This window comes from Benincasa hispida, chromosome 2 (assembly GCF_009727055.1).
Source record: "Benincasa hispida cultivar B227 chromosome 2, ASM972705v1, whole genome shotgun sequence".
In the NCBI taxonomy this organism is placed as follows: Eukaryota; Viridiplantae; Streptophyta; class Magnoliopsida; order Cucurbitales; family Cucurbitaceae; genus Benincasa; species Benincasa hispida.
Genome location: NC_052350.1, coordinates 56,150,035 through 56,160,839, shown reverse-complemented (window position 1 = coordinate 56,160,839; position 10,805 = coordinate 56,150,035). Strand labels below are relative to the sequence as shown.

The 10,805-nt window shown below is 34.8% G+C and overlaps 1 protein-coding gene across 3 annotated transcripts; it reads right to left on the bottom strand.

Annotated features, from left to right (window-relative positions):
- Positions 1-2,258: 2,258 nt before the first annotated feature.
- Positions 2,259-6,944, bottom strand: LOC120071894 (glycine-rich domain-containing protein 2). Of its 3 annotated transcripts, XM_039024303.1 has the most exons (8): positions 6,664-6,937; positions 6,416-6,533; positions 5,457-5,840; positions 4,680-4,952; positions 3,958-4,478; positions 3,700-3,824; positions 3,127-3,284; positions 2,259-3,052 (listed from the first exon to the last, which is right to left on the bottom strand). In XM_039024303.1, the coding sequence occupies exons 1-8, from the start codon at positions 6,858-6,860 to the stop codon at positions 2,525-2,527; spliced, it is 2,304 nt and encodes a 767-aa protein (XP_038880231.1). In that variant the 5' UTR covers positions 6,861-6,937; the 3' UTR covers positions 2,259-2,524. The 3 variants fall into 3 exon arrangements, with proteins under 3 accessions (XP_038880231.1, XP_038880232.1, XP_038880233.1); XM_039024304.1 differs by lacking the exon at positions 6,416-6,533 and having other exon boundaries at positions 6,664-6,773; XM_039024305.1 differs by lacking the exon at positions 2,259-3,052 and having other exon boundaries at positions 3,134-3,289; positions 6,664-6,944.
- Between the last annotated feature and the right edge of the window lie 3,861 nt (positions 6,945-10,805).

The window sequence follows — 10,805 nt, the reverse complement described above, 5'->3', positions numbered from 1 at the left end:
AAAACACCTGAGTTTTACCTTTCTAAGCTTTGCAATGGATGATTTTGGCATAAGGGATCAAGATTTGATGTCTAACTAGGCCTCAAACAATGATTTAGAGGTTGGTTGAGCTGATACTCTATCAGTTTTGTGAGATTTTCTTTGAATGTCTACCAATTCATATATTTACTATTTCTACTCCTTGTTTGAATCAATATGAAATGTATGCTCGATTAATGTGATAGGTTAATTGTTTATAATGTAGATTAGTCATGTATGATAACATGCTTAATTCAATAACAAATAGGTTTGATTATGTTTGTGTTGATTCATGGAATCTTTCCTATGTTTATCACATTCCACAATTGACCTTAGGAGTAGAAAAATGCCCAATATAATATGGTGAATTTGATTGCACGTTTGAATCAATCCTTAAACTTAATGTAGCAAAACCAAGTATGGAATGCTATAGTGCCCCACTTGTTTGTTAGTTTATAATTAACTAGGTTGCTCTATGTCTATTTAATTGAATCATGAAATTTCAATTAGTATGGAATGCTATCATACCCAGTTAATTGGATTGGTAAATTACAAAGTCATAATTATGCGATTTATTGATGATGAACGAAATCCACTAAGTAGCCAACTATATATGAATCAACCTGGTATTCTCTTGACTATCTCCCTTACTCTCATAGTTGTGTGATCAATTGATGAACGAATTCTCAGGCTCCATGTGTATGACATGGTCCATTGTTAAGTACTACAAATATTTAGCTTTAGATTGACATTCTTATAAATTTATTTTATTGAAGACCCTCAACAAGTTGTTCTTTGCTCATACTTGTGACACTATGTATACAACCACCCATTTTATTAATGTTATAAACAATTTGATTCAAATTGTCTATGTGAAAACATGTGAGTGAGGTATCTTATACAATGAGTTTGTAGGATAAAAAAAATATATAAATATTCAAATTAAGACTAATGTCAAATAGTTAAATCTAATGGAAAAGTCTCTCTCTCTTTTATTTATTTATTTATAAAATCTAATGGTAGAGTGTTTAAATATTATTAATTTATTTATTATTGCATATGAGATATGTAAAATGAATGTTTAAAATTCTTTTAAAAAAACATTAAAAAATGCATCTTATTTTCAAAGATTAAAAGCAAAAGTTTGCAAAATTATAAATGTTGATTTGAGAAATAAATTAGATAATTACATATTTGAATGTAAGATTTTATAAAAGTATCATAACCTATAACTTTAGATATTTGAATATAAGATTGACAAAAGTATCATAACCTATGACTTTAAATAAATATTAATGATCTTGTATAGACAAGAATATCATTAATTTGCCAAGAAAGCTTAGCTCAATGGTAATTGGTATAACTTTTGTCCATAAAGATTAAGGTTTGATCCTTCATTTCAACCATTATTTTAGTAAGAAAATCATTAATTTCTTAGTGGTTTTTTCTCATAATGACATATTACTCATTATGAATTATGTAAAATTTAAATCTAAAAAAAAAAAAAAAAAATCTTACTAGCTAGCCAATTTCAAATGTATGATTTAGAATGAATCAATATATTTTTGTAAATGTCCGAATACAAATTTCAAGGACATAATGATTTGCATGGGTTGATTAAGTTTAGTAAACTCATTGGACGGTCAATTAACAAAAATTACATTTGATTTGTCTACACTTGTTTTAGTATGATGAAATTGAATTTTCAGGTTACCGTTGGTGAAGTATGAAGTTCAAACTTCAACGGTAACTTTTTTTTTTTTTTTTGTTTCTTCTAAAAACTATTTATTAACTAAATTTGAGCTAAAGACATAAATTAGTTCCTAATATTTTTTTTCTCAATTTAATTCATAATGGCTAGTTTTCTTTAATTTTATGTGAAATTTTTTCAATCAAATCCTTTAAAACAGAATGTAAAAATTGAAGTCGTAAAATGATTAAATGTCATAATATACTTTATTAATCGAGTTTAACACGATTTAATTGGATAACACGATTTAATTGGATGAAATTGAAAGCTATGAATTAATTTATTTTTCAAAAAAAAAAAAAAAAAATCAAACTTTAGGAATTAAACTATATATTTAGCCTAATCATGCAACTGCAACCATGGAAGTAGATGATGGTTAACCCAATAATTCAACAACCATGTGGTGCTACATTTAATAAATTATCATCTAATTTGCCATTAAATTTTATAAACAAACTGTCCAATCAAGTACAATAAATTTAACTAGTGGTTTAAAAAGAAAAGAAAAGAACCACATTTAATTATTTTACTTTACAAATAAAATAACTACATAAACTCAACTTGTCCCTGCTTAATTTATACACCAATTATTGGCACTTTTCTTTCTCTTCTTACATCACACTTCAAATTCAAAATGGAAAAATGAGAAGAAACCAAGCCAAAGATGCCGCTGTGAGTTAAAACCTGTCTGATAACTTGAAAATGCTGTTTCCAACATGGCCTTTCAAAACATTTTGTTTCCTCAGTTTTCATCATTCATGATATTATTCCTCGCTTGTACAACTTATCTCCACCCTCAACGGGCAAGTAGCTCGATGCAGGCTGTCTTGTGAGGTGATCGACACTGTTGGATGCCATCACAGTCTCAGCATTCCAATACCAAGGTCGAAGGTAAGGCGACGAAGTAGTTGAACTTTGTGAAGGGTGAAGCATTATGGAGCCCCAATCTCTAAGACCAATTTTTGTCTCCCTCAATCTCCTTCGAATTAACAAGTTTCCAACGTCTTCTTTCTGCATTTCTGATACACTTCTAAGGATCGAGACACAGAGAAGAAGTGCCAACACAGCATCCTCCTCTGGTAACAACTCGATCACCAGCAACTTCCAGTTAAGAAGAGCGGTTGCTCTTCCGGTTGGGTCCTCATCAGTATATCGAATCATTGTTACAAACCACTCGTCATCTTCGCCTTCCTCTTCTTCCTCCTGTCTGCTGCCATCATGTTGTGGTTCTTTTACCTCTCTCCTTACTTGATATAGCTTTTGCCGACCTTTTAATAGCCTTACCTGCAACATCAAAACATACTGAAACCCAGAACCCGAAAAGACCCTTGTACAAGATTCAATACATGAGCACATACAGATGATTCTGAAGCTGGATTTGTTAAGGAAAAGCTAAGGGATGGTTTTGGTGTTGAAGTATCCCATTGAATCAACAGTTCATCTCCAGTAGAAAAACTCCAAGCAGCTTTCAATTCTTCTAGCGGCTGTTTTGGTGTAGCTGTTCCTACCACTTTCTCTGTTCTAGATGCCAAGATATGAATGAATGATCAAATTTAAAAAAATTTAGCTGATTCAAGTCAAAAGATAAGAGACTCTCAACTCATCTGCTCAATCATTATTAGACAATCACTTATTGACACCGTGTCCAGGTTCAGGGCATGGTTTGACAGCATGGATTCAATTTTACACGTAATATTTCTTAAGGAAAGGAGGATATTCATGTATGGCAACAATTTTGATAACCAATTCGGTTTTCTTCTAAAACCATATCTCTCGTTCCTATCATTTCCTTCCTATTCACATAAAGAACTCACTAAAAGTTGAGATATCCCTAATTATCTTCAAGATATGAAAATTTCAAGAATTTGATATAGCGAGCCAGGATCTTCAGTCATAGAAAGATTTGATCCATGTACGAATATACACCATACCTGGGGATCTGCCGATGGAGCCAGCAATATAGGACCAAGAACCTTCTCGAATCTCTATAATTCTGTCCTCCCATTTCACAGGCAAAGGAGTTTCACCTCCTCTTCTCCAAAACCCCCCTCCAACCCTGCATTTTATTCACATTGTCATGTTACATCTTGATGTGCCGAACATGAGTAAGCTTTAGTAAAATAAACTGACAAATTGTAAACAGAATGACAAATGACAATGAAGTATCGATTAAATTATTAGTTTATTACCTTATACGAATGACAAAACACTCTCTACCTCCATGATCAAGTACCGTTCGAGATAGCCACCGGCCTTCTTGAGGCCGGTACTGGTTCATTCTAAGAACAATATCTGAAACCATTGCTCCCGAATCATCCGTCACTTTGTCAGGCACACATTTTAACAAGTACGGTGCTTGAACTGGTGGAGTTATAGAGGCAACCATCTTGAGATCCTGATTGAATTGTCTTTCTAAAGTAAGAGAGGGTGCTCTTATCAAGTCGTTCCACTTGAATGTGATAGTTTCCTTAATGCTACTTCCTTTGAAACAATGGCCACTTGGATGCCGAAGCTCGAGTACAACTCCCTTGGTACCAAATTCACAATAGAGATGCCAAGCTTTGTTCCACAAGTCATTGTTGAGGCTTGAGATCGGTTGATCGAGCTTAAACTCCTTATGGCATCTTAAGCTGCGCAGACGAAGAAATTCCTGAGAAACAACTTGTTGGGATGGCTGTTTTTGAGCTTTGTGCCGAATAAACACACAAACCTGAACTCAAAGCAAGGATAAAAAAGTTGTTAATGAACATGAAATTTTGATAGTTTTGCCAATATCTAAATGACTTGCTCCTATCAACTTCAAAGCTAAAAATGATCTCAGTAAATTGCATTTTGCAACATAATTCAGCTTTCTAAGCAGACCACACTTCTATCCAACAAAAAGTATGGAGAATTGAGTGAGTTAACCAACCTCTAGAACGAACCTAGATGTCATAGACTTGTACTTGGCATTTACATCCACGTGGGTTGCTTCCGAGTAAACTAGAGGATTGGAAGTAACAGCTCTTCCTAATTCCATGATTATCCCTCCTCCAGCTTTCTCATAAGGTTGCCCAAAGGTTCTGTGCCACAGTTGCTTGGTTTCTTCACGTTCCTTTGATTTCATAGTTTTCCCAAATCTCACCACCTTTGCCAAATCTTCCTGCATCTCCTTTACATCTTCTGCATAAACTGTTGGATAACTCTGGTTTACATATAACAAACAAAAATGAAGTTTTGAACATAAAACGTCTGAAGTAACCGCAGAAATCACAGCATTAATATTTACACTTTCACCTACCATTTGTATCTCTAATAATTTAATGTTCATGTTCATTTATAGTTTCCTTCCTTTTCAATTCTCCTCTATCCTAAAAGTGAGATGATTAAGCCTGATATTTGGGGAAGATAAATATAGATGGCAATACATTATACAGACATGGCTCGACTAATACAATCAAAATTCAAAGGCACTTTTGCTTAGAGAAGCTGCAAGCATACGATCCCTATTAGGAACAAAACTGTCTATTTAGGAAAAACTAAAAGGAGAACATCTTGATGGGAGAATAGTTTCACTCTTTGATCGATGATCTAAGATGCAAACAAAAGTAGATTCAAAACCATACGCTAAATACTCATTCAATAGTACATCCATTTCTTGTTCTTTTTCTTTTTCCTTTGAATAATAAAAATATCATAGTGCATCAACCTGATGGGTAAGCCACATGAGGAGAATATCTGAGGCAGGCACAAAAGAAGAACATTCATCAGAAAACCTCTGCAACATATGCAGAAACCCTTTGTATCTTTGCTTAGCTGCAATAAGGTAAACGATCTCCGACCTAAACGGTTCGGAGAACTTTGAATATAAGTGCCTTAGTCTCTTTACTTCTTCCAAAAGCTCCTGATTTTCAACAGTAATTACACCTCTCAAACTTGAATTTTCTTCAAGTTCAAAGGATTGGGTTGGGTACTTCTTGACCCATATCTGTTTGCACCTCATGTATGCATATTCTTCATTCTCTTCATAAAAAATTGATGGCTTTCCAATAAGCTTAGAGAATCTTGTCTCACAGTAATGTTTGTAACCAACCTGAAAGAAGTATATTATTACCTTTGATACTTGGCTTGACCAGAGAGAGTACAGAAAAGGGGGCAAAAAAAAAAAAAAAAAAACCAATGAAAGTTCCCACTTTCAAAAGTCTAAAACCAAACATCAAAGCAACTAAAAACCCAAACCAAATTCTCAAGAGAAAGGCACTTAAATATTCCCTCCTGAGAAAACACTTGTGTGGAATTTTTGACCAAGTGATTGTTTGAGAAACTCTTAAGAAGCACTTTCAGAAATCTAAAGCCAAACATCAAAATAAATAGACATATATCACTTTCTAGCAGAGTCCTATAATCACAATCCCAAGCACAAAATATGCTATGTCAAGAAGTGATTTTAACTCTTTTATTATAGAAATTCGTATCTCATCACTCGAAATGGATATTTTATATTTTTACTCAAAATTGATTTTGAATTATCAAAACCATATTTAGAAGTAATTTTGAATCTAACAAAAGTGATCACCGTCAAACGTAACCTATATTACATTACACCCATCAAAACCAATCTAAAGGGTGAGTGATTCACTCAAGAAACAAACAAAAGTTACGGCTAACCGGATTCAGTGTGTGACAGAACCAAACCCATTCAACATCCAACGGAGGAAGAATCAAAGGAGGGGAAGCCCCAGCAACCGTTAGATCAGAAATCAACGGCATCCAAAGCTCCTCATACCTAAAAGAAAAAACCAAAACCCCCCAAAAAAACATCTCTCTTAGCATTAAATGCAAGAACCCAAAAGAGGCTCCACATAAGTTGATTAGATAGCATTAAGTTTGAATCAAACAGTGGATTAGGATTTGACCTTCGAATAGCTTCAGTAAGAGTGGACTCACAGTGGAGCCAGTGGGAATCGGCGACGGTTCTGAGAAAGCCAAGATTTCGACGAACAGCCGAAACAATGTCAAGGCCGATTCGGGTGGCACTGAATTCCGAGATGTCGCCGAGGCTTCTCGCCGATATGGAGGCTGAAATTTCTGAACCGGGCCGGTCCGACGACATGGTTTCTGTAAAGGAGAATAAATGACGGAAGGAAAATGGTGTTTCAAAGAGAGAATATAATACGAGAATGAATGTAAAGAAGCAGTTTCTTTCTTACAAAGTGGTGGGTCTCTACCTAACGTGACTTGATGCTTTTGGCTCTTTGAACATCATCAAATTTGGTGAAAATCTTTTTTTTTCCCCCTTAATTATAAATTTATTTTTTATGGATTTGAATGATTTTGACTCCCATAAATAAAAAATATCTAGTAAAACACATGACTCATTGTTGAACTAAAAAACATGTACTCATATTTTATCTTTTTAGACAATTTTGTAATACTCTATACTCAAAATTTGGAACTTGAATTTGACATGTTCATGTGCCGTTTGAGTAGAGAAATGATGCATGAATCAATTGAGATCATATTCAATTAGGATGTTTTAGGATATGCAAGTATGGTTAAGAAAAGCTAAAAGAATAGATATGTTGTATTAACTATAGGTGTTATTGAAAGAGTTCTCGATGAAAATGGGCAATGGACAATAGAAAAGGATTATGATCTGGAGACACGGTTCCTTTCTTACTTTACATCTATTTTTAGTTCTACTAACCCGTTGGCAAATCACATTGATGCTATCTTGTAGTGTGTCATAAACAAATAACAGAGGAGATGAATGACATCCTTAATGAGCCATTTTTCAGAGATGGATGTGAGGGAAACATTATTCCACATCTCTCCAATGAAGGTTCTTGGTCCAGATGACTTTTTTTGGCATTGGTGCAGGTGTTTAACTTCCCCCATATTGTTCTTACAACCAAACTCAAACAACCAAGAGAAGTAATAAATTATCGTCCTATTAGCCTATGGAATGTGTCTTACAAAATCATTACAGACTTAAAAAACGTTGAAGAAATTGACACAAAAGGAAGAAAAACAATCTCTTCTGGAAAAAGAAACTTTTATTTGGAAATATACAAGGATGAACACTTAGTAATTACACTTGCACTCTCAAGACACTCGCTCACTTTTTTACATTAGCTCTCTATCTTTTTGCTTGGCTCACATATGGGGTCACACCTCCTATTTATAGGCATGAGATCCTTGGAGCCCAAGTAAAAGGAATTTTCTAGGCTATTATTGGATCCTACAAACATTCTAGATATTTAGATTATCTTTATTTAAAGGAATTCTGTAACAACCCAACTTTCTATTATACTTCTAGGATGCTACTATATGGCTTGACAATAAATGTTTGGAAGAAAATTAAATAAAAGAAATAAAATTTTTATTTCATTAAATAAAGCTCAAATAATAAGATAACTCCGTTTGGGTATCTCTGACTCTAATTTAAAACAAATTAAGCAAATAATTAAATTAACAAATAAATGGAATAACCAAGAGTTTTAAATGCTAGACTCCTAAACCAAAACATAAAAATAAATAAAACATATGTGCGGAAGCGATATCATGTCCCGATGGCTAGGTCACGCATCCCTCCTGTCATTCGCTGGTCTATCTTTACCTTTACCTAAAAAACATGGAGAGAAAATGATGAGTATATAAATATACCCAATAAGCGACCCGTATTGTAGGCATAGGCATAGGTCTACAATGGCACGCTTTCATAGCTAGTGACCCCAGAGGCCATAGTCATAACCATAAGTGGTGATCCCAAGAGAATACCGTACATAGGCATAAGGTGTGAAACCAAAGGCTCACAATATGCGATGTGCATAACTTGATAGAAGTGCTAACAATTACTATCAGTCTCACATAGGTATAAACATACAATTAAAGTCTTAAATCATGTTTAGGTTTCAAAACAGTCGCACAATTCATCCATCAATCAAACACTACAACAATACATAATATCGAAATTCCATAGCATAAACATATGCTTCCAAAATTTCAACTGACCAACAAACATGTCATAATATTCCAAACTTGTTGGGATTGGTGTCCTAATTCTCCTGGAGTCTCGTTGTTTGTAATGATACATATTGTTTGATGAATAAAATAAATGTTATTTCATTCTGGCATTTACTCATATCCAATAAACAAAGCTCCATGATTATCTTATGTAAACTTAAGCATGTATATGTGATATACAAGTGGATCATGCCTTAAGTGATAACCTAAATAGGTTTGTAGTATAAGAATTAAGGTGGGATACCTGATCCTTGTGACCCTACGGATACGTCCGCTTTGTAGAGGTTTGAAGTGTTATAAACTACTACAAATGGTAGATCCTGACCATTCATGTGGAGACGTGCGAGCGGGGTGTCCTATACAAAGAGTTTGTATAAGGTCGGACCACGAGATACTAGACTCTGTATATAACGTCGTTGATACTAGAGACTTACATCTCACCTAAACGACCATAGGTGACACTACCTCAATCCTGAGTGTTTTGAGAATTCCTACCTTCGAGGGGTTTTGATTAGTATGGGTGAGAGTGGCCAGATTGCAACTCAACATGCTACTTTTTGGGGACTTGTCTAATCTGGGAGCTGTGAACTCAATCCACAGATGGAATTTCACTTCTTTCCTGAAGCAGGGATAAGTAGAAAGAGATTGCTCCTTAAGGGCTGCTTCAGGGCTTGAACATGTGGCCAAACTTCTCTTCTGGAAGAGAGGACTTAGTCATAGTAGGAACTATAGTTTATGTGTAGGAATTCGGACGATGATTTCCGTGAGCAGCGGAAACAAGACTATTCAAATTATAATCATGAATCAATAATACATTTACAGTAACTTCAAAACGGTTATGCAATATACAGAGAAAATTACAGCATGAAACACATAAAGAAACAGAGACGAAACTGAAGACATAAGAGAGCGTCTTCACACTCCGATGCGCAACTCACGAACAACTGTATCTGGAGCGCTCGATCTACAACAATCGCAACACGCATGAACACAGCACGAACCTCTCGCTCGTCCTTAACGAACTCTCCACACAACGACGACTCTATAGCACACGAACGACCTCAAAAAACTCTGACGGTGTTGTGAGTTCTGACACCACACAAGCGAACTTGATTCTCGGTGTGAGAATCCAGAGGTGGGCTTGTTCAGACTTGGTGAGGTAGACGAACGGAGGAAAAACAATCGTGTAGATGCTGGGCAAATGGGAGAAGTCGAAGACTATCATATAGGTTATGCCCAATTGTTTAGATAAACTATGCAATCGTTTAGCAAATAGTAATGCGATCGTTTAGTTGTATCGTTTAACTCGGTCGATTCTACACGATCATTACCTTAGGCCAGCGATCGTCTAGAAAAGCTATGCAATCGTTAGTAAACTGCACGATCGTTTAGCTAGGCACCTGTACGATCGTTTACCTAGCCCAGCCGTCGTTTAATAAATCTGTATTTACTGACGATTTTCGTGAGTTTCTTTTGGCGAGAACTCAAACTTTTCGAACTTTTCAAAAATCCTTTTTTTAAAAAAAATAGGAAATCGATTTCCTTTTAAAACATCACGGTTTACCATGATCAATAACACCACTACATTTGGTTATTTAAAAGAAAAGTATTGAATTATTAATAATCAATATATTATAAATATAAATGATAACCACTTATCATACTAATTTATAACCTATAGTTTTTAATATTTCATCTCAAGAAACATATAAACCATAGTTCTTTTTCTATTCCATATTACTTATGTAATCTCGTTTACATCATCCTCTACTAGATGTATCCATACATCATACCGATTATATCACATATAATCAAAATATCTCTTGTCAATTTGAACATTTCAAATCAACACCAAGAACTGATCCTTCAACATGAATCCAAGCTACCAAGGGGACCTCATGGACCTGTAGATCCGAAGCTCCAACGACACGTGAATAACTGACTAAACTCTTTAGTCACAGGATCCACCATCTGTTAACTGCCAGGCACTCCACTAAAGATCGACAACTGAACTCTCCTCACTACAGATATA

What these genes read in the sequence shown, in the direction of transcription:
- LOC120071894 (XM_039024303.1), bottom strand. Translation starts at nt 6,860, where the DNA reads ATGTCGTCGGACCGGCCCGGTTCAGAAATTTCAGCCTCCATATCGGCG. An exon ending in CTTACTGAAGCTATTCGAAG is followed by an intron (nt 6,534 to 6,663) that starts GTCAAATCCTAA and finishes TTTTTCTTTTAG; the next exon opens with GTATGAGGAGCTTTGGATGC. An exon ending in CATCTAGGTTCGTTCTAGAG is followed by an intron (nt 4,479 to 4,679) that starts GTTGGTTAACTC and finishes CTTTGAGTTCAG; the next exon opens with GTTTGTGTGTTTATTCGGCA.